Genomic DNA, 23,816 nt, shown 5'->3' with positions numbered 1-23,816 from the left:
GATAAAATTTTCAATACTTCATGTTAATATTACTTAATAAAAACCAATTGTAGCATTTCAATATATAATCATGATACGAATATTATTAACAAATACATTTTTAAATATACATTTATTTATATTATTTGCTATTATTCCTTGAACTTTACATTAAAATTATACAATTGTCAAGAATAAATATTTAATATATTATTCTTCATAAAATATAATTTTCTTTTGAATTGTACATTTAACTTATTCAACTTACAATTCATTATAAATTACGTTATAGTATTACAAAGTATTATTTCTATATCTTATACAAATTAATAGTTTTAAGCGCTATATTTGAACTTTGCACTGCATGGAAATAACATTATAGTGACTCAAATACAGCATTTCTTTTGTAAATGTAAAATCATTTCTAGAATAATTGAATTTTTGTCTACAAATATATTTGAGTAACATTGACACGAATAATAACATCTCAAAATTTATAACTTTTTGTTCGAATTGAAAATTAAACAATATTTATAATTAATATACGACTGAGACACATGTCTAACGAATTTTGAAATTGCAGCTTTGATTTAAAAATAATTTTGGTAAATGTAAAGTAGGGAAAAGAAAAAATAATAAAAAATATATATTTTAGTGAATATATACATGTACATATATTTATATGCATGCATACATATAAGTTCATACGTAGTATATATATATATATATATATATATATATATATGCGTATGTATGCGTACGCGTGCGCTGGGCTCTGTGGGTATATGCGCGCCCCAGTTTGTGAAATGTGTGCGCGCATGTGTGTATTCGTCATTATATTATTATTATAATATACATATATACAACTCTATAGTGATACATCATGTAATCTTCACGTCGTATCTCGCAAATCTACTGGCTCTTAGACACAGAAAAATATATTTTTACATAAAACTTTTTTCTTAGATCTTTTGTGTCCATGCTCCATTTCATTTGAAACATCTCCCATTTAAAACTTTCTAAGGACCATATATTTAAATATGACGATATATTGTTTTATTTTTATACTTTTTTTTTCATAACATATGAAATATAATGGAATATGAATCTACACATTTATTGTTGTACCAGTAATGCGCTATTCTTCATTTTCATCATTATTAATAATTATTATTTTTCCACGAGTACCTCCTCAGCCGAAGTGTAATTTGACTAGCATTATCTTAAAATACATCAATAATTCATTTAGCGAATTCTAGGGCATTGAATTATAATGATGATTATTTCATTGATGCGTTAAATAAAAATATATGCATATATATCATTTATTAATTTTTTTTCTTTATTTATTTATTTTTTTTTTTTTCGTATATGATTCTGGGCCAATTAATCTGGTCTCACATTGATAAACTTTTTTAAGATGATTAGTCCGAGAACAATTGGCAATCAACATCTTCAAAAACACTGAGGACTTTTTTTTTAATACAGAGACACGTTTCTGATTGGTCAACATATATTTTAAAACATTCAATAAACACGGAAGTAACGGAGTGCTTTTTTCGATTAATTTGTTACACTCATGAATTTTCGTATCAACGCGAATCATACATATTATTTTTGGCTCATGTATCAGTATTATATTCGCAATTTTAAACGATAAACAGCGAAATAAGATTTTCTTTATTAATATGCACACTTTTTTTTTTTTTTTTTTTTTTTTTTTTTTTTTTTGACAATTACATAAAAAAGGAAAATAGATTTTTTTGCCAATTCATTCAACGCTTACTTACTTTGAGCTTTGAATGATATGAAATTCTTGGAACACGGAATTCTATTTGTTAAACATTATAATTAATTCAGGTATCGTGTTTACAGCTTTAGAAGCTCGGGCTATAACAATCGATTGGTTTATTTCCAAATGAAAAATATACGTTTGACGCTAATATTTTTTCACCCTTTAGTACATTAGTACGCGGAAGCACCTTATCGGTGAACCTACATATTCCATTGTCAAAAATATATTTTTAAAATGAGAGAAGTCCGAACGATATTTAATTATCTGTGCTACATGATTATTCAATTAATATTATCTCATACGCACTTGCACTCTACCATTTCTCACGCTAATCATCTCCGTCCTCTCGTGCCCCTCCCCAGCCCCGCCCTTCCCACGCTCACATCATTGAAATACAGAGATTACATTTTTTGTTTCACTTTAAAATGCAATTACACATACGATATACTATCATGTAATAATTATAATGAAAGTAGAGACGAGAAAGAAAGAAACGACATTTGGTCCGAACGATAAAGATAAGCATCTCGTAAGAAAAGTAATCACTCGCGTATCGACATGCCCGATACATAATATAGAATATACATTCAAAAGGTAACAAAGGACTCGTATTTACAGCGATCGGGTCTACCACACTACAGTCCCCGACGTACTGACAAATATAAACGATTATAATATCTTCTTGCACAAACGCTAAACTATACATAAGCTTCGTCATCAAAGTCTCTTGGTCGAGAAAGACATAAGAAGAAGAAGAAGAAGAAGAAGAAGAAGTGGGGGAGGTGGCGGGAAAGAGAAGGAGGAGAAGAAGGAGAAGGAAGAGAAGGAGGAGGAGGAGGAGGAGGAGGAGGAGGAGGAGGAGGAGGAGGAGGAAGAAAACCTAAAGAAGCAGATGAGAGACCCCGCGCACTTCAGCTCTCGAGTATTATCCTGACGTTCACCAACTGCCCGGCATTAGAAGCGCCTGGCCGACGCACCCGGGACTCAAGGCTCATCCGGGGCGCGCAGGAACCGGTGATCCTGACTCGTCTGCACCTCGCACATCTGGTCGATGGCCGTGGCGAGGGCGGCCGCGACGGGGTTCGGCTGCTGGCGCTGCTGACCGCGCAGCTGCGTCGGCTGCGCGGCGGCCTTATCTCAGACTTTGCTCTCGGGGCCATCGGTCATGTGCTTGAACGAGCTTCGGATCTTGCTGAGGTGGAGGGCGGCGATGTGGCCGTAGCTCTTGTTGTACCACTCCGGTGTACGACCCCTATAACAATCAAATACGTATGATACATTAATTATCCTGACGTCTCAATTGCTCTGTTGTTACTACGTAATCGTCGATTGTACGACAAACGCGGAACTTGGATCAGCTGCAACGCGGATTTAGTGATGGAAGCGATTTTGAGGATAAAATGGTCGGCCAGATTGTGTATTTGTACTGTAAAGCCATCTTATTAACGAGCGTAAGCGAATACGAGCGCAAGTATAAATAGAGAGCGGTGCGTATTATTATTAGCGGCCGATGGATTCGCGTCGTTGTGGACTTTAATGAAATAATGTATTATAATAATAAATCGTTAGGGCGTAATTCGGGGTTACAGGATTTCGTCATAGGCGTTGGCGGCTCATTCATTAAAACGACCCCGGGATATCGTTTCGTATCATTAGTTTATTCAATATTGCGCTAAAAGCGGACTTGAAAAGTAGAGTCGAAGCGCGCGCGAGCGAAACGTTTATGATTATAAAACCGAATGGCAAATGTTTATTTACGTTGCACGCAACGAGTGCAACTCATTCGATATGTACAATCTTAAATAAAAAATAAAAAATAAGAAACTTGCACGGCAAAGTGCCACGGAGATTGAAGGTGAGAACAAATTTTTTAAAATTATCTTTACCGGTTTTGAAATTAAAAGTATATTTTCGCTGCTTGATCTATCGAGATAATTTTAAATTAAAGCGCCGATGGAGTGGCCTAAGCCATTAAATTTACCAAGTTTATATTGCACATACCCGGAGATCGAGACAAGCCATAGTACGTATAGAGGGTGGGTTGGGCAACTCCCAATCCTTCACGTCAATTAAATTCAGAAGAAGAAAAAAGAAAAAAAAGTAAGAAACAGAAATGGAAAGCAAAAAAAAAAAAAAGAAAAAGTATTTCGATCGAGTTATCAGATAATTTATAAACAGGCTTAGGCACTTAATAGTCAAGTAGATACCAATTACCAGATGTCGATTTATTTCGTCTCTAAACCATAATCACAAATAATCAGACTGAAAGATTGAAAAAATTGATGTATTTTTTATAATTGAAAATGCGCAAATGTTAAAACTATTATTGCTTAACCATAATAATAGAAAATCGAGAACGTAGAAACGATGTAAGTAGCAAGCCTTCGTCTCCACATCGAATACAGTGCTCGGTAATCAAATAAAAATTTTGTTTACAAAAACATTCGCGGTGAGTTTACTTAATCGACAAAACAAACTCGCATTTGTATTAGCTAATTGGCAATGTTGGCCCATCAACCGTACGATTAATACGCTATTCTGCAATCAAATGCTCTCGTACGTGATAGCGCTCGAGATTGTTGCCATATCAGTTGTATTATTAGCGTTAATTTTTCTTTGACCATGCACTGCGTTAAAATAATGATATCATCAGTAATTATAGTTGCGGAGCGAACGGAGAGAATGCAGTATTACTCACTTTGTGTCGACTCTGGAGAGATGCATGATACGCGACCTTCCGCTTCCGCAGTGCTCGATGAGATAGCGCGAGGCCAGGACGATGCCACGGGTGCCCCCGAGCATCACCGGGGCATCCGGGTGCTCCACGGACGTCTCCACTATGACGCACGCCTTCTTCGGGAGATCGGTTTGCCAGGACCTGAAATTCGCGGCATTGCTTGAATACACGGCTAGATTCGTATTTGAGGAAGCTCGAGTCGCTCGAGCTCTTTAATCCAGGTACTTTGGACTCTTTTGGCATTACGGGCTTTTCGTACGTAACTGACGATCGATAATTCTAAGATGGACTCGATTCTTTGGTCATTCATTGTGTGTAGATGCCCTCACCCCCACCCAAATACTTTATTTTAAATATTAAAGGTTAGCCATAAGTAAGTGTTTACGTTTAAGTAAGTTTTTTTTTTATGTCTCTTTTTCCGTGAATCAAAAAGGATTTTCATGGATAATAACCAAAATTATGAACTTGCTTCAAATATTGTAACGATAAAATATTTCTGACCGACGACCCGCCCATAATTGACTCATTCTTGTTTAGCACGTAACTTTGTCTCAACTATCGACAATTCCCGTAATACTCATCAAACTTCCCAAACGAGTCCCGAATTCCAGGGTCGTAGATGCACATCCCAACCATAATAGGGCTAAACTCCTCGAGCTCAACTAAACAATATGAAACAACGAATTGCTGGAGCATTACTGGGTGACAAATTGCTCAGGCGAGTAGACCTGATGCGACCTGGCCTGTTTTTATCGCAATTACGATTGGAGCGCCAAGCATTGCAGGAAGGAGGGGTCGAGGACGATGTCGTACCTAAGGACGCAGTAGTCCCTGGCCGGCAGGGGACTCATATTTCCAGTAGCGTACTGGAAGACCTCGGCGCTCGCCTCGAGCTTCGCCACCTGTCTGTACTTCAGCAGCTGCGGATCCCAAATGTGACGTTCGCGCAGCACACGATGGAGCAGCTCCTCCGGGGGTGCTTCCACCTCCGTCGTCACACGCCAAAGCCTCAAGGGATGACCGTCACCGACCTTCTTGTACGCCATGTCGACGCTGACGTCGGCCGGATTGTTGACCGACACCCAACCGCGGCTTCTGAACGACACACACGAGCATTCACTCGATTAACCTTATATAAGCTTGGATGCGAGGACGATTATAAGTTAGTTTGATTAAGGGGACATTGTTTATCAAGGACCGGGAGAGAGTGTATGGCGATCCACCGGATCGTCCGCAGTCTTTGCCTTTCAAGATCACGGGAAGGTGGCTTCGTTGATACTGGGATGAACGAGGATTCGCTTGTGACCTCACGGGTAGACGGTAGAGGATGTTTAGGTCACGTAATATATACACATCCGTTGGCGATGAGGGATGTACGTCGTAGGTGGCAAATGAATAATGTAATTCTCGAGGTACCGTCGGTATACGACGTCGGTATTCGGTCGACGTACGGGCAGATTATATTTATTATTGCAAAAGTTAATTTTTTCTTAAATTTCTCTATCAGATAGTGAACCGATTAGCTGACACGACATTATAGTTTTAAGGATTGACTTCAGGTATGTCATGTTTCCAAATTTTGAAACTTTTGAAATGAAATAGGCGTATTCGGATTACAATATACCATTGCGTAATACAGGATAGTTGATGTTATTGTACAAAATTGGTATGCAAAGATAAAAAAATTATAACGTTATTGAGCAATGATAGTGTATACCGATAGAGAAAATCAGAAAAGCAATGAAGAGAAAAGAAGAAGTGGGAATCGGCGGAGGGTGGAAGGGATTGGGTGGCGGGAGGGAGACTCGTCACAAATATTGTTTGAACGTTATTCGTTTCGCATATTTTGCCAATTGGCTAATTAACTAAGTTTGAGGAAGATGTTTGACGAGGCAAGTTTTTCCATAAAGTGACTTTTTCTTACTTTTCGCGACCTTCCTTGAGCAGAGCCGTGGTACAGGCATACAAATATCCCCTCCAATCCTGTTTGAGCTCCGATCCAAGTTCTTCCAACGGGACTGGAACACTCTCTTCCATATAATTGAAGTGACATTGCGTCAGCATATCTGAGGATACCTGAAATACATTAAACCTTTAAATTAATTGAAGGATAAAGGTAACGTTGTATCTTTAAGTCTTAAGTTTATTATTGTGAATAAATTAAATTAGTAAATTAAATTCGATCCTTCGTGCGCGCATTTTTTCCACATCAAAGTGGAAATTCTTGCATTTTAACGATATATTCAGTATTTACAAGATTCTCTTTAAATTTAAGCTCGTCGATTCTTCAAGTGCTGCGTATAACGAAAATACCACTTTAAGCGCAAGTGCATTTATGTAAATAAATAAAATCGAAACCGAGACGCGTAATACAATAAATTATAATTCTTATGGAAAGTAACGTAACGTAATTTTTAATTAATAATGATTTTCTTAAGTAGCGAAATGTGAAATTCACTATAGTAACAGTCATTAAAAATGTCTTGACATTGCGTTTTTAAAATAATACTTTTTCCCATATAATTAAAATCTTTAAATTTAATGGCTGTAATATATTTTCATTAAATGCTGATATCAAACTTGACATACGTGATAAATTATATTTCAAGAGCGACATGAAATTGATTGTAAAAATTCTTTCAATACCAAGATATAAAACATTAATTTATATGCGATTAAAATTGCATTATTGAAATTACGAGGCAACAGAGGCAAATGAATGTATGAAAGTTGCAGCACAGGCCACGACAAAAAGGTAGAAGAAAAATTTCCCAATATAATCTACAATTTCATCCATACAATATCCCTGAAACGAATGATCCTCTACGTCGACGTCGACGTCGTCATCGTCCTCGTCGTCGTCGACGTTCCCCCTCCCTGCCCCATCCCGTCTCATCGCACAATTCAGCCGTCTCACTCGATCTCCCTTCTCATTCCCTTTTTCCTTAGCATACGAATTAAAAGTATGCGACGATGGAAATCTCTCCCCGAGTACAGTGAAAGAAATCGATGCAAAAATATTTTGCTCAACACACAACTTCCGCATTGCTCGAATCCGTCTCTCTCTCTCTCTCTCTCTCTCTCTCTCCCTCTCTCTTTCTCTCTGTGTGTATGTCTCTTGGCTGGGACTCACCATAAATAGCTCACGATGCGTCTTAATAAGGTATAGAAGGCAGTCGTGAGCCGCTTTATTCTCCGAGAGCTCGCGCTGATCTGGAATGCCAACCGTCTTCCTTCTGCGTGGCGACACGCTGTTCGACCTGTTGCTCGACACGTTCGCGTTACTGTGATTAAAGTGGAAGAGGCTGGGCGCCAAACAGACCGCCAGATTCGATGCCGTCATTTGATTATAGGGCGAGTTGCTGGCCACGTGATTAAGGAAGTCGAGGAGAGTCTCCAAGGCCTCGCGATGCTCGTCCGGTAGTAGCAGGAGAATGCATTGGACAGCGTCAGGTCGGAGGTCCACCGGCACGTCTGCATGCAACAACAACAACAATATTATATTATTAATTTTTAAACTCCATAGATTTCGCCTCGGCTTATATCAATCGATTAGAGCTGCAGCACCATTGCTATTGCTATTGGAAGTGGAAATGTTTAGAGCAATTTTTACGTTTTTCACTGAATTGTCAAGAAAAAGTAAGTAAGTAGCGAGATTGGCTTAAGGAAATCACTCGAGGACAATCGTTGTCCTCGATCGTCCTTCACAATGATATGTCATCAGAATTATTGGAGATTCGAGCAACAGCAAGGCATACCGCACGACGCCGCCATACTCACGTTGAAATATAGCGATGAAGGTCTCGGATAATTTGTTAGTGAGCAGCGCTTCGGGCAACTCCCTGAAGTATTGCTTCACAAGATCGGCCACGTCGAACGCCTGCTGACCGTCGAAGTTAATATTGTCACCCTGGACCTCGGTCATAGCCTTGAGCTTCTGGATGCGCGATCGAACGCCACTTTTCCTGAATATGCCCACCTGATCCAAGGCATTGGCTCTCAGCCATCTCAAGGCTATCTGAATGCACTTGGGTAGGGCTTGGCCGGTGCGCTGCAAGGAGAGCAGCAGCGGGACACCAAAAACCGTTTTGTCCTTGTAGTCCGGCGTCTTGATCTTCCTAATGAACTTGGGCAGCTCCCAGTTCCAGCCGGTGCGGTGCGTCGGGCAATAACGCTCCATGCAGGCTGTCAGCTTAAGCAGAGCCAACTTTCTCAGCACGAGCAGTTGGCCGCAAGACATCGAGGCCATGGCCCTCGGGCATAGCGGATCCCGCGGTTCAGGATAAAGCGAACCCCTTTGGAAGCTGTGCCACCTGACGACGTTGCCCTTGTGCCTCGGCGAATCCTCCTCCTGGTCGGAGTCGCGGCTGGCCACGGTCGAACTGCTCTCTTGGCTCCCGGCAGTTTCGTTCACCGGCTGATGGCGTGTCCTTGACTTATCCGCTCGATATACGGTCACGTCTTTCGTAATGGTCTTCTCCGTTCTCACGGGCTCCTCGGTTCCACGCTCGCGCTCCGTACTTCTGTGGTGTCGAAAGCTTTTGTGGAACTTCTCCTCGCGCTTCAAAACGCTCACCTTGTCTTCCTTGTGGCTCGTCACCGAGAACTTGTCGCGATACCGGTGCGATTCCTTTCCAAGATTTAGACTTCCTCCACGTGTGTTAATCGCACCGCTAGCGACGATATTATTGGTCTTTGTGGGTGAATCCTTGGGACTCGACGTCACGTACTCCAGAACCTAAATTTTAATGAGCGAGTGTTATCTTTGTTATTGTTCTCCTTTCTCTCTTTCGCATATTTTCATTAATATTCTCAAGGTGATAATACGGAAAATTGACGGAAATTTCGAAAGTTTAGCGATCTATCTGCATGAATTAAATTGCGCGACAATGCTACTCTTCTTTCATTAATCATCGGCGGCCGATTGTCTTTGCTCGGTTCGGCAGTCTTCCTCAATAGATTAAATTGCATTTCGAGATTGCAGCTCATCAAATATCTAACAAGTTATTAATCTCTCTCTCTCTCTCTCTCTCTCTCTCTATCTATCTCTCTCTCTCTCTCTCGTAACGACTCCAGATAATTGCAACCATTTCTAGTTCGCGTTTTGTCTACGTCATTCGGACAGTTACGGAAATTTCGTTAATTATAAAAGGCAAACGAGAGTAAAAGGTAAATGTACGAAATGTAAATGTGCAAAAGAATCAAGTCTTAGTGATACGCTGAAACGGAGTAACGAATATTTTAACAATTTAATATACAATGACATAAGAAACGTCCATACGTGAGTCTTAGAGTCGTTTCGATTAAGAGGTCCAGGCATTATTAACGTTCAGACTCGTTATTAAATCAATATATTCATATAAAAAAAATAATATATATATATATATATAATCACACCTTAGCGTTATTACTATTGGCATCCTTAAAGTAACGATGCCGCCAACTGGTGGGCTGGCACTCGGAATCGCTCAAGGCACCCTGATCCTCGCGAGCACCGCGATGTAAAAACCTCCTGGCACGATTCATCTTCGTCCTGGTGGGGGTCGGGGTTGGACCGCCGCCCTGCGAGCCGTCCGAGCAGTAGCTCGACGAATCGTCTCCAAATGGGCTGGAAGCATTGGCCAAAGGCGATGGTGGCAAGTGGAAAGGCGAGGCTGGTAAGGTGAGGGGCGAGGGCGGTAGCTGAAGAGGCGACGGTGGTAAGAGATCGGCGAAGGAAATGGGTGGCGAGCCCTCCGTCGGTGAGACGTCCACGCAATTCAAGTCCTTCATCTTCTGCTGCATGGATAGCACATCGAGGACCTGGGGTCCGCTGATGACTACGCCGTCTCGATTATGATGGTGCTGCTGCTTCCTCCTTCGGGACTTGAGCGACTCCATGCGCCGGAGGAAGGCCTTGGCTCCATCGCGCAGTCGCTCGGAACCCGTGCGCCGGAACCGCGGACCCATGTCGTCGGGTAGGGGGCCCGTCGGCAGGCTTCTGTAACGAAGCGTATCGAGCATCGTGTCCTCGGCCTCCTCCTGCTCCAGACGGTCATCCAGAACGTCGTCCTCCGCCCCGGCAGTGCGCTGCTGCCCGGCTATCGCCTGTAGCCGCTCGACGTTGCCGGCCGTGATGTCGCAGATACGTGACCACCGACGCGTCTTCTTCTCGAACGTCCAGTTCTCACTCAGCGCGCACTGAGTGTCCTCATCGGAGTCGTCACCACCCGTGTTACCGCCACTTCCCTGAAACATAAACAGTCGTGGGGGACTTTAGGCCTCGCAATCAAAAACTTCTAAACATTCGTAAAAAGACGTTTCCAATCGTCGCGAGCTTTATAACGAAGATGTCCCTAAATAAAACAGTTTAGACTCGAAGATGAAATAAATTGAAAATACGAAAGTGTATTTGAGTATTAAGTATATATGAGGGAGTGAGAGAGAGCCGAGCAGAGCAGACAGAGAGAGAGAGAGAGAGAGAGAGAGAGAGAGAGTGAGAGTGAGAGTCAGAGTGAGAGCGAGAGCAGAGAGAGAGAACAGAGAGAGAGAGAGAGAGAGATTAAGAGAGTCGGTAAGGCTAATAATACTGGGGACAAGGACGGACAATGTATGAGTCAACATCCTATGCATAAAACTTGATTACGATATATCCGGCGAGAGATTGTTTTATTTCCAAGATTTCACATGTCTGGCGCATTTCGTTTTTCTTTCGTTGCTCCTCGCATGAGTCACGCGCCCATGGGAAAACCACTGAAGCAGGGAGACTGGACTGCCTAACTGACTATGCAGCGAGAGCAAAAGAAAAATGAAAAAAAAAGATTCGTAAGAAGTTGGAAAGAAAAAGAGAGGGACACATGCAAGGTATATCAAAGGCACGCACGTCCCGAGGATTTAAAGCACACTGTGCGCGAGACTTGGGCAGGTCTGCGGTCACTTTTGAGTATTCCTTCCTTTCGATGTGAGTCACTTGATGATGCGCGGATGAGTTCCCCACGGCGTAACTTGAAACGCGATCAGGACTCTCGCTCTACGTCACGAAGACATTGTAATGAAGGAGAGGAGAGACACTTGCCGCGGTAATGTGCATTTGTACGAGTATTCAACGAGTCCCTTTGCCCCCACCCCATGGTCCCTCTGATTTCGTTGTCGATGGTGACTAAGTATTTCGTGATTTCGAGTATATCTTTTTTCTCGCGAACGCTTACGTCAAACTTCGTGCATTAAAATATACGAAGCACATATTTTATTTATCCAAAATACCTAAGATGGTTAGAATATTTTATTCCCTACATCGACGAGTAATCATGAAAAGACGTTTTCGATCCAAACAATGGAATAATAAAAACAAAATATTATATTTGTTGTTTGGAGAATGCATATTAAATTTCAATAAGGAAATTGTGCAATAATTGTCTTGGCGTTACGTTATTGTTATGACAATCGATTCTTTTAAAACGTACATAATACACCGCGCAGCCATCAATAAAAAATGTTCTTATCGCGCTTTCCATATCTGCTAATACACATAAAATTGTTCTTCTCCTTCTTTCATAAAACATAATATAACAAGCTGCCACTTTTTTCTTCTTCTTCCCACAATAATAATTATAATATCAGTTATCATAATAACAATAACAACAATAATTATTATGATCGTAATAATAATAATAATAATAATGATGATGATGATGATGATAATGATAATAATAATAATCATCGTAATAACAATCACAGACTCTCGAATCGTTGTTTACAGATCCGTGCGTACAGTTATTGAATACATCAGCGATTCGAGCTAAAAGTTCATTGGCCCGCGTGCATTCAGGCTTAGACCGCGGAGGTGTTTAGAATCTCATCAATCCAACGATCCAACTCATCTACGATTCAAGCGGCGCAGCGAAAGAAAAAGGCGTAGATCCCGAGAAACAAAGGGTTAAGGCATTTGGTGCGTTCGCGCTACCTGGGAGCTTTTGCGCGAGCTCGCCGTCGCGGCTCTGCGAGTCACGCAGCAGTAGTTGTCCCTTACGAAACTCAACGCCTTTGTCTACATGATGGCAGAGGAAATGCAAAAAAAAAAAAAGACTAAAAAAAGCTGCCCATAAATGCACGGGAGCGAAGGAGGCATGGCATACGCGCGTGGCGACAATGGCTCTATAGTTTCACTATAGGCTTGCCACGCCTGCCGCGCATAATTCCTCATCTCCCTCCCCACCCGCCCCCCCCCCCACCCGCCCACCCAACCATCCATCCATCCACCCATCCACCCATCCACCCATCCACCCACCTATCTACCTACCTACCTATCTACATATCTACCCTTCGCCCTACTTCAACAGCGATTCTCCATTTTCTCCTCTCTTTGCCCACTTCTATACGATCGAGCCACCACTATAAATAAAAATTGCTCGACGTACGTTCGCTCACTCCCTCCCTAACTTTACCCTCTAACCGACCGATACCAATGTCTTTCTTTCTTTTTCTCCTTTTCTTTCTTATTCATTTTAATGGGTTAATAAAATATGTGCCGCTGTCCTTTGTCCGAGAGAACATTTTTTGCTTCGTCTTTAGTGGACATTTGGGTGGTGCGCTCCACGTTCCAATCTCGCATTTTTTTTTATGGCCAAAATTTTTCTTAGAACGGGCATTATACTTATATTGGCTGTAAAGATATGTCCTTGTGCATTGCGAGTCTAGTTAGCGATAAATACGTAATACGACGACGTTTACAAGCAATAAAAATCCAAATTATCACAACTTCCAAAATATCATGAATTATTAGAGCATAATTTAAATAATTTTATAATTTTGCGAACGTGCGTTACGCAATATTATTACCACTAATATTATTCAATTACAATGTACGAAATGCTTAGCGCTGACGAATAATGATATATCAGCGTTATGGATTCACAAACTGACGAGCTTGTCATTCGGTGACCATACGCGTACTCACTGGAATTACAGTCGATATTACGAAAACGAGGACTGCGAGCTGGAGAAATGATAAACACTTATATATTGCACGAGCTCGCTCGAGACGCTATTATTCATAATAACAAAAGAGAAGTCTTAATTCTTCCTACCGAGCCACTTCCCCCGTCTATACGCATCGATCATAGGATGAATCTTGGAAAGGATAGCAGCAGTGGCCGAACGAGGTAAAAGACGAGTCGCAAATTCCGGACCAACAGGATCCACCGAACTAGGACAGATATATACGTATAGGAGACGCTCGAGATCGGTGACCTTAGCGGATCTCGGCGAGTCGAGATCCTAGTGCTTGACAATAAGCCTCGAGGCGGCTCTCGGAGACGTCGACGCTCTCCCATTCTCGCCGATGCACTAGTCCCTCCCGTCCACCGCCCCTGCCTTGCGTCACCCGTTCTCTCCGACCCCCCCTCCCCCCACCCCCCACCGCACTCTCCCCCAACTCATCCCCCTTCCCCTCCCCCGTCGTGCGACCAGTAAGTAGGCCAGGTTAAAAATACATAACCGCGACGGCGCACCCGCGTAATTATAGGAAAATTCGAGGGGGGTCGAGGACCGCTGCTCGAGGAAGTCTGGAAGACGAATGACGCGCAGCGCACCCACGCGAGCTCGGAATAGAGGCTTTTTCGAAACGTGCGAGTGATGCACCTCGGCCGAGGGTCCCGAAGGCGGACGGACGGCTCTTGCACAACGTTCGCGCAGCCCGTGACACGAGAGGCATATTTTTCGTCCGAGCGCCGCTTGTCCACTCGCTATTTTCTAAAGGTGGGCCACGGTTACGATCGTCATCTGCGGGGTTTGATTGGCAGGTCGCACCTCTCGCATCGGCGGCATCGTTCGAGTTTTATTTTTTAACTGTCACGTCGTACCGGCACTTTTTTCTCGAGGGAATGAGAATTTTCTGACAATTACGAGAGGCCGGCGAACCGCGCGTCTTTCATGAAATTGCGCGCTAAAGAATTACTACGACAACGGACTATACTTGTAATGTTATTTTGATGCTAATGTAACGGCCGCGATATCTATATATTTGGCGCTACGCTCTAATGAACAATGCAAAATGGCACGATTCTATCAATTTAATCTATTCGTTACTATCAATCCCCAACTGTTGATATTGCCGATGCATGGTCGCGTGGCACTTTATGCGCGCGTCCTAAGCCTAATTATCGAAAGTCCGAATCTTTTATTATTTGCGAGAGATTATTTACAAAAGTGACTACTTAACTAGCACTACTTAACTAGATTGTTAACTGATCATAAGGGACGAAGAGCGGCGGCCTCGAGCCAATTGGGTAAGGCAATTCGTCAGCGCCACCCGTTCGCACCGAAAAACAATCAAAATAATAATTAAAATTCAAAGATCGTGGGATATTGCAAAAGAGCACTCTAACGATTAATCTTAATATTGCCGTTATACCATTAGGATTGAATAATCGGCTGCAGTTCTGAAAATAAAGCGGCCCGCTAAAAATACTACAAAAATTAGCAAACGCCGTTCTATTTGTGGTGTGCGACAACGTAAAAATAATGGGCGAGCGCGCTAGGTTTCGAAAATCGCGCGCCACCACCGCGGGAAATTAGGTCGATCGGAGGGCGCTGCGTTTTTCGCCAGACGTCAATGGCTGAGTGCTCGCTCGCTCGCTGCCACCTTAGGCGCGCCTCACGGGAGGCCTTTGACGATGACGGGCAGCACTTAATTCCGAAAAAACCTTTCGTCATCGCGCCGCTGGTCCACCGCCTCCTACTTGGCTTTGACGTCACGCTCAGCGCTATGCTTAGAATATCCGACGTTAGTGGAAGGGGCGGTTTGCGCTCGGTTAATATTGAGAAACATGAGAACGAAATGACGAAACGTGACGCTGGAACGTTTGAGAGAGTCGGAGGTGCCATAACCGTTTCCATTGCCATCGATATCGATAAGACGACGAATGATTGTGAGCAACGGCGATGACAAGTTGTTTGCCTATTGCGGTGGGGGGAGGGGGGGGGGTAGGAGCCACCTCAAGGTAGAAAACTCGAGTTCATTCTTATTTTAATTCAAGACCGCAGGGATTGGGCGACCAATTGAACATGAAGGCATTTGTTTTTAATCGAGCATTGAAGATCGACAGCATCGCGCGAGATATTGATATTGTCGGTAAGGCTGATTTCCATCGCTGCCAACAACTATTAAAGGGATGAACGAGGTTAAAGTTTTGAAATTTACGTCATAGCTTCGGTATTGTGCAATAATACATGACTTATGGTATGCAGAAGTCTAATATGGCACACATAAATGTTATGAAGGTTTTCACGGTATTTCATAGCTGATGATGCCTTGGAACGGGTATTTATTAGTGTTTCTTTTTCTTTTCGTTTTTTTTTTCTTTCCAGGATTTATAAAGGCTGACTACCGAAGTCTATTATTGATATTTTTGCCTTAATTTTTCACGACTGAGAATTAACTATTGTGCCGCATGAATTTGCTATAAAGCACTTGATATACATTTATAATAAATACACTTCAAGGACATGATTTATGCTATGCGTAAAGTGATAAGTATGAAGAATACCGAGAACCGTGTTCATCGTTGTAACGAACCTGGCTTCTTAAACTTTCAAAGGTTTGGTTTCTAAGCCATCGGGAGACATTCAAATTTACGATATAATGCAACTAAAAGCAAAAGCCCGAGCATTCTACGTTGCCATTTATCGTTGTGGAAAAAAAAAAATGTAGGTTATTCGGAAATATCGAAATCCGCATGACTTAATGGAGTTGGAATGGTACATGGTATAAAGACAAGATATGAACGCTTGTCCCTGTGCAGTAAGCAAACGTCATATTTCAATTACCCATTTATAAAGATTACAGTGCGGAGTCGCTCAGCTTCGAGGTACTAACTCATGAGCAAACATCGCGCCATGGCGCGCGAATGCATTCTCAGTCATAATCGCGAGAGAGGCTCGTTAAACTAGTAATGCCAAGTCGCGTAGTAACACCGACGACGTCTCGAGTCACCTTTAGGCCCATTATACAGAGGCCCGTCAGTCGTGACTGTGTCCCATTCTTTCGTCCATCCATCCGCCAAGAGCGACATCGTCATCTCATCACGATATTCCCCTATTTAGAAAGTCCCGTGCTCCCCGTACGAGGCGCATGTGCCCCTCCTCCGCCTCCACCACCACCTCCACGTACGCGCGATATACCGTTAGGCAATGCACGTAAGTCCGGTATACCGGGACCACGCTAATCTCTTATTTACTGATCTCCTGATTTATTGGAGGCGCATGCGGAGAGCGAGAAACGCGCGCGGCTATGCGCCGACCACCGACGCACAGCAACCGCAAGCACCGGCAGTGACGCTTACGAGCTTATTATCGTCCTCGTGTATGCATGGCTGCGTGCTCGTGAAAAGATGCCATTGTCAAATAAATGGGTCTTCAAGGCATTGCAATCAGGTCGCAATGCTCTCCCACAAGCAGCGGCACCTCTTCCTCATTCTACTCCTCCTCCTTCTCCTCCTCCTCCTACTCCTCCTGCTTCTTGTCCTTATCATCATCGCCGTCGTTGTCCCCGTTGTCGTCGTCGCCGTCGTCGTCGTCGTCGTCGTCATCCTCTCCGCGAAGCGTTATTTCTCTCTTCGAGTCGCTTGTGTGTATAAAGTACGACGCTGTATGCTCGGAGCAATAGACGGGATTTCATTTCGCATTTAAGTTATTGCGTCGCGACTCCACGGAATTTCACTCCGTTTGAGTTTAATCGCTTTTCCCTGCTTAAATGAAATTCTTTCTTCCCATTGTATGACTATGTCGCGACTCATTGTACGCGCCATCATTCAAGCACTTTTTTATCCTCCGCATCTAACGATTATTATCATCGCAATTGTTTTAAACACGGAAACAAATATTTGCTATGCAGCGGCACGCGATGATGTTTTTAATTACGGCAGAAGGCCATTTTCATCGAGTTTCGGGAATTTAATTATCTTGCCTAGCGATAATTATGACATGATGCATCGCATTTCACAATATGCAATTGTGAAAAAAAGGGTGCGGTTTTTAGGGCGAAGTCTCAATCCTTAATGGCACATCTTGAAAATTGCTAGTCACGTTGGCAAATAAGAGCCTTATTAATAATAAAAAGCTAATCGGGCGCGAATGACGGACCGGTAGACCACCGACAAGATTTTAATGCACAAGTTTTTCGCGAGTTTTTACGATTATAATCAAATGTTCCGCCGCAAGTAGGAGTAAGTGGTAGCTTAAAATGCGATATAGCGACGCTCGGCTAACGAACTGGAAAATCTGCTCGAAATTTCTTGAGCCCACAACGAGGATAATACCTGTTCACCACTAAAGCCAAGCACATTGCGAGTGGGTTACTTTGACCCCACGGGTTCGCGCTTTCACTTCCGATCGCATGGACGAGCGCGCGCGCATGTCACGTTCGGGCATGCGATAGCGCCGATTACGCTGGACGACACGGAAAGAAAATGCGCGCGCGTACTTATCTTATCGGGGGCTCGATCTATCGGTTGCTTGCTGGCGTGATAATGCCAAGGGAGAGCCGACGTCGGGACCCCGGGGAAAAATCATCGTCGACGTGTTTGGATTCGTATGAGTCTCGAACGTAACAGAAGAGCGCTGGCGCAGATAATCGGCTTATCGGGCGAGTCTTGCTATTTTGGACTTTTTTTGTATCTTTTTTTTCTTGCGAAAAACTGTTTCGTATCGTTGGCTAGATATGCGCGTTGTTGAAGGAGGTGTTAGGTTCGCGATTTTTACAGAAGAGTTAACGTGGCGCCGGGACATCGTAGCATCGGGAAATTTGTAAAGCCAGCGATTGGGGATATTGCAGTAAATTAAATAATATACGAGGATAGGAAAGAAGCCCTATAAATTGTGAAATTTAGACGCAGACCTTTTGCAATTAAAAGCCTTAGTTGTATTGGGGTCGGTAGCATTGCATAAAGCGAGAATAGTTACGAATATTCCATTGTTAATTTAATAATTTCTGAAGAACGTAATTGAAAAGTTTAGCATTCGTTAATAATTCGTTAATCAACGTACAATGAACTTCCTTCGGTATTAGCCTTACTAATCAAAATCAATTTTAATGATTACTCTACCAATTTATATTCACTTTATAATATTATATGATGTTGATGAAATGGAATCTTTTTCAAGCAAGTGTTTGTATCTTTTTATTTTCTTATATTTTTTTTTTTTTTTTTTTTTTTTTTTTTTTTTTTTTTTTTTTTTTTTTTATTATCTTGCACTTTCACCCTACAATAAATTCGTTCTAATGAAACAAACTTACAATGAACCAACAAAAGGCAATTATTGAATAGATATTTGCAAAAGTTGATATTACATTTCTGATAATTGTAGTCCTTTTATTTGTACATATAAAATCATTTGAGTCCTTATATTACTCGTTTATTCATATCTATTGATTTCCTAATTCTCTGATTCATTGTCGTAAATCTTAAATTATTATTACATTACGTTAATTTTCCATAATAATTATATAGAATAATAGAGGATATGTTGTTGATGATTTTGTTGACAAAAAACTTTAAATTAATTATATTCTCTCTCTGAGGTACGTAATACAGCCAAAACAATTATACGAACTTAACAAGAGCATCAAGAACTAGACAGCAATAAGAAACAATCATATTCGTAAAGTAATAAAGGGTGAATGCGAGTGTACGCACGCATGCGTACGTCAAGCCCACTCATCTATACATAAAAACTAATTTAAAAAACAAAAAGAACAAAAAATTAAAAAAAAAGAAAAAAGAAATATCATAATAGAAAACAAAAAAAAAAAGTTTACAAGAGGGTGCACTCAACAACGAAACAATGATCGAGAACAAAAGTCATCCGAACAGTCTGCCGGAAAGGAGTTGCTGGAGCGTGTTACATTTTTTCTCTTCTCTTTCTTTCTTTCATACATGCATTCATATTTTCCCCTCGACGGTGGACTGCTGCTACTCGAGGCAAATAAGGGCTACCCATATACATTGTGCAATGGCAGTTTATCACGCCCTGCAATTGTTTTTAAGGCGCTTCTACGTGGTCAATGATCAGCTGCTTGGATCGTTCGCACATGTAGGTAAATCGGTAGATGTCGGTTCGCGAGTTTCTTTCTCTGCATAGCTAAATTGATATTAAATTGATGGATTTGAGGTAGAAGTGCCAATCTTCTAATTACTAAGTGCCATGCACAACTTATATTTGTCTCCTCAATCTCTCCTTAAATATGAAGAGCAAATTAATAAGAATAAATATAAATCGACAGACGTTTTTACGATTAGTACGAAAACTCAAGTAATTAAAATTTTATGATTTCTCTTCGTTTTCAAATATTTAACTAATCAATCTTCGTTTAAGCGCGTTAAATCTAAGAATTATTAATGACTTTATATAAATTTTCTTTTAATTTAATAAGCACTGCCATGCATGATTATCAATTAATGATTATTATTATCGAAACCGTTAATTGCTTCATCGCAATAATAATTCATTACACTAACTTCTACAATTACTAGCCTTAAACTGATTCTTTAATTTAAACAGGAGAATCGTATGAATTATTCAAGTACTACGCAGGCGCCTTTACTTGATTAAATTACGCGCCTCAGCGTTTTTGCTAATCGCTCATGATGAGTTCGCGCAGGATTTACTGAAACGAATCTGTTCGAGTTAATCATTCTGATAATGTAAATATAAGTCTGATTAAAGGCGATTATCATAGAAAGAATATAAGCTCGAATCGGAATTAGCTTCTTCGTTATTACATAAGTTTCACTGAAAGCTTATATAATATGAAAAAAAAAAGAAAAAAAAAAAGAAAAAAAAAGAATGGTTAAAGCGATCAATTATACAAAAGTCACGTAATCGCTAGTATTTACCAAACTAATAAATGCAATTGTTTTTCCATTATAAATGAGCGCAATAGTTACCCTACTTTCGGTTAAATCAATTTTTACAACGGACTGTCGTCGTAGTGTCGTAGCCGTAACAATTCCTAGACGGTGAAACTCCGTACAGAATGGCCGAACGATTCTCGCCAATAGAGAAGTCAATCAAGGCACGGACTTACTTAATTTTTTTCTTATAAAACTCTCGAACATTTTTAACTCGAGAGCATCACGAATTTGTTCATCTCGTCACACGATTCTCGTTCGCGTGCGCGCAAAATTTGAAGGCAAAAAAAAATCATGTGCTTTCTCTTGCCCTGTAGTATAAAACACGGTAGGGTTCCCGTGACTTTTTGATATTTGAATAGCCGACCTAAATTCAGGCGCGGCTGCCCGAGAAAGATATATGGTGAGAAACGGAGTGAGAACGAGTTAATTATAATAATTTTATGGACTTTATCGTGTACGAGTAGCTTTTTGTTTGATTTCGTGCTTCTTCTTCTCCCGAGACATCCTCCCTCCGATTCGGGCAAGACCAACGGATGGCAACCAGCATTGCCCTTCCTTTACTTTGATGAGATGGCGATAGCACATGTACGTTTATTTTTGGGCCCTTCAACAATTTTAAGCCGAACGACTTCTTTTATCTAAGCTCTCATATATGTTTTTCTCTAATAACCGCGTTTTCCCCTCCATTACAATATTATACTTCATACGCTCCTTTACGACTTAAAAACATTTTCCCCCCCCCCCCCCCCCAAGTAATCATAATTTTTTAACGGTGGTATGATGCCATATTACGCAATACACTTTTAATGACAAATTATTTATTATATAATAGTATATATTAGTGCAGAGCAATGTCATCGCGCTCATTTACTAATCACTCCATTCGAAGGCATCAAATTTATTGTTTGTTAATTAACTACACGATAATAACATTATACATATTATTAATAATTAATTTATATAATAAAAAAACACCAATCGAAAAAAAATTAAAATCTGCTAGCCGAGGACAATTATTTTCTATTACAAATAACACTGTGTAAGAACGAGTCGACTAAAATCGTTAAAAAGTGAGACAAGATAAATAGAAGCCTAACCACCCAGTGAATTTAATTAATCATTGGTTTTATGAACAGAGTTACTTGTGATTCTCAGCACTCTTACTCGAACGCAAAAAATAAAAACGAATCATGCATAACGGCTCTCTATATTAACGTATTCCGGTATAAGTTGGAGCCTTATGAATTTTAATGGTTCTCATATCGACTCGTGCCTTTTCATCTTCATCTTCATCTTTTATTTAATAATATTTTAAAGATAGTCGTGCTTGTCCTCTTTTACGTACGGGGCATTTTGCGCACCGAATATCTTCGTCTGCAGGACGATGATACATTATTTCGAACATCCGCACTTTTAACTGACTTTGTGGCGATGAATTGCACGCATCGCTCGGGAATCTTTCCAGGGCTTCTGCGTATTATGGTACACTTATTTCGTGTTCGTGGTCGAAAGTCTTGTATTGCAACAAGAAAACAAGCGACGATACTTGGAAATCCTTTGAACTTAAAATATCTCGCAAAGTATTTTTATGACGATTGAGATTGGTTAGGAACTTTGATAATGCGATATAAGCGCTTATAATTTCAATTGCTTATTTTAATAAACGGCACTTACGATTTTCATTAATTAATGCAATGAAACAAACGTCTGCACATTCGTCTATTAAATCCAAATTTTTAATAAATGTTTCGATACAACTTTAATTTCACATTGAATGCACTTGGAATGTAGTTGTTATAGTTCCTTTAAAAATTTATTATTCTACAAAAGTGAAAAATTAATAAAAGTAATAGTTAAAATTATATATATATATATATATATTAATTGATAATGTAATCGAATAATTCGTGGGAGATTATAATGCTACGATGCAGAGAAATATATTTAAAAGCGTGAAATAAAATAAATATAAAAGGAAGGAATCATAATCAATCAAATCATAATGCATTGTTTTTAAATGTCTTTGTGTTCAACATTTAAAACGCTATTGTGTGCGTGTGCACGCGCGCGCGCGTGTGTGTGTGAGCGCGCCCGCGAGCACGCGTCCGTAAAGAAATGCTATTGTTTAAACAGGATCAAACGAACAGATAGTCAAATAATATTCTTTTACAGCATAGGTATCGAGCTGAAATAATTAATGAGCATTGGAGAGGCCAGTTAATGAACGAAAAAGTACGTGTGTCCTGGTGGAAATTGCGTTCAACTATCGATATTGATAATTAACGAGGTTGCAATGATTTGGTAATATTAAATCAGGTTGACACGACATTACGAGTGCATACAGAATGCATTTATTGTTTTAATGCTACAGCAACGTCTGTATTCAAAAGCATTGCAAGTTATGGACTTGCACTGTGGGCAACAGCTAAGATAGACTTTTCTAAATTAGCCTGTCGTCACGGTTTTGCTTTCGTAACAATCTTCACTTGGTATAGAATTACTAGGAAATCCCGAGAAGATTTATGTTTATATTGACGTGGTAGCGACGAGGCGTCATACGATCCACATCCAAATACCCCGCGAGATGGCATCTTAATTTCGCGTATTGAGACGAGTGCGGCAAAAACTATTTGTAGAGAGAGAAATTGTCGCAGAAAGCGATTGAGATAAGAGATGGATGTTAGCTTAAAAGTCTTGTGTAAGAAAGTGAGAAATAAAGATTTACGTGCTTTTCATTGTTTTTCAACGTGTTTAAGGGTAAGAGCGTATACATTGTACGATGTCTAATTAGAAGCGATAAAGCAATTTTAAAATGAAACAAAAATCCAGAATTAATTACTGTACCGAATAATAGTGCAAGAGTATATAGGAAGCAGACTGTTTCGAAATTAACTATGAAAACTCCATTACAAATTGCGCCGCAAGAACAATTACTCGCCTTAACCACCAGGAAATAAAACCTCGTCTGCGTCTCCCCGGAAACGTTTCAGGTCTCCGAGAAAACTTGCGCGACAGATACGTGCGCGCGTGCAAGACAATGATAAAGAGAGAAATAGGGAGAAAGGGGAGAGAGGATAGACAAAGCGCAGTCAATACGATCTCAACCCCTCCTCCATGCACGCGTCGAGCGATGCTGTCGCAGCGTCTGGTGAACCTCGTTAGCAGTGTCCGGGGCAACGGGAAACCTCTTGATTCCTTCATAAATCCTGCATGCAAGTCCAGAGTGCAAAAACAAAAAGCGGATTTTCTACGTCTGACCGAGCAAATGCTACACCTATATAAGCGCGCGCTCATGTACCTTTGGCTGCCATTTATAATTTATATGTTTTCCGAGGTTTTTAGAGAAATCGCAGGACAAAAACCGCAGGCCCGGCTTTGCCTTCGCTCGTGCGCTCGCGAAGAAAGTCACCGTGTT

The 23,816-nt window shown here is 41.0% G+C and overlaps 1 protein-coding gene across 1 annotated transcript in view; it reads right to left on the bottom strand.

Moving 5' to 3' along the window:
* Nucleotides 1-2,622: 2,622 nt before the first annotated feature.
* The window catches only part of cv-c (RhoGTPase activating protein), a 277,986-nt gene continuing 256,792 nt past the window's right edge, over nt 2,623-23,816 (bottom strand). Inside the window, exons 5-11 of the mRNA XM_011495782.1 lie at nt 9,909-10,739; nt 8,292-9,249; nt 7,645-7,985; nt 6,436-6,587; nt 5,325-5,606; nt 4,473-4,652; nt 2,623-3,026 (exon numbers count right to left, since the gene is read on the bottom strand). Of these exons, the coding sequence (XP_011494084.1) occupies nt 2,912-3,026; nt 4,473-4,652; nt 5,325-5,606; nt 6,436-6,587; nt 7,645-7,985; nt 8,292-9,249; nt 9,909-10,739 (2,859 nt within the window). The 3' untranslated portion in view covers nt 2,623-2,911. The remainder of the gene's footprint in view (nt 3,027-4,472; nt 4,653-5,324; nt 5,607-6,435; nt 6,588-7,644; nt 7,986-8,291; nt 9,250-9,908; nt 10,740-23,816) is intronic.

This window comes from Ceratosolen solmsi, unplaced genomic scaffold (genome assembly GCF_000503995.2).
Source record: "Ceratosolen solmsi marchali unplaced genomic scaffold, CerSol_1.0 scaffold11, whole genome shotgun sequence".
In the NCBI taxonomy this organism is placed as follows: domain Eukaryota; kingdom Metazoa; phylum Arthropoda; class Insecta; order Hymenoptera; family Agaonidae; genus Ceratosolen; species Ceratosolen solmsi.
Note: the sequence above shows the minus strand (reverse complement) of the source record. Positions and strands in the feature narration are given on the sequence as shown.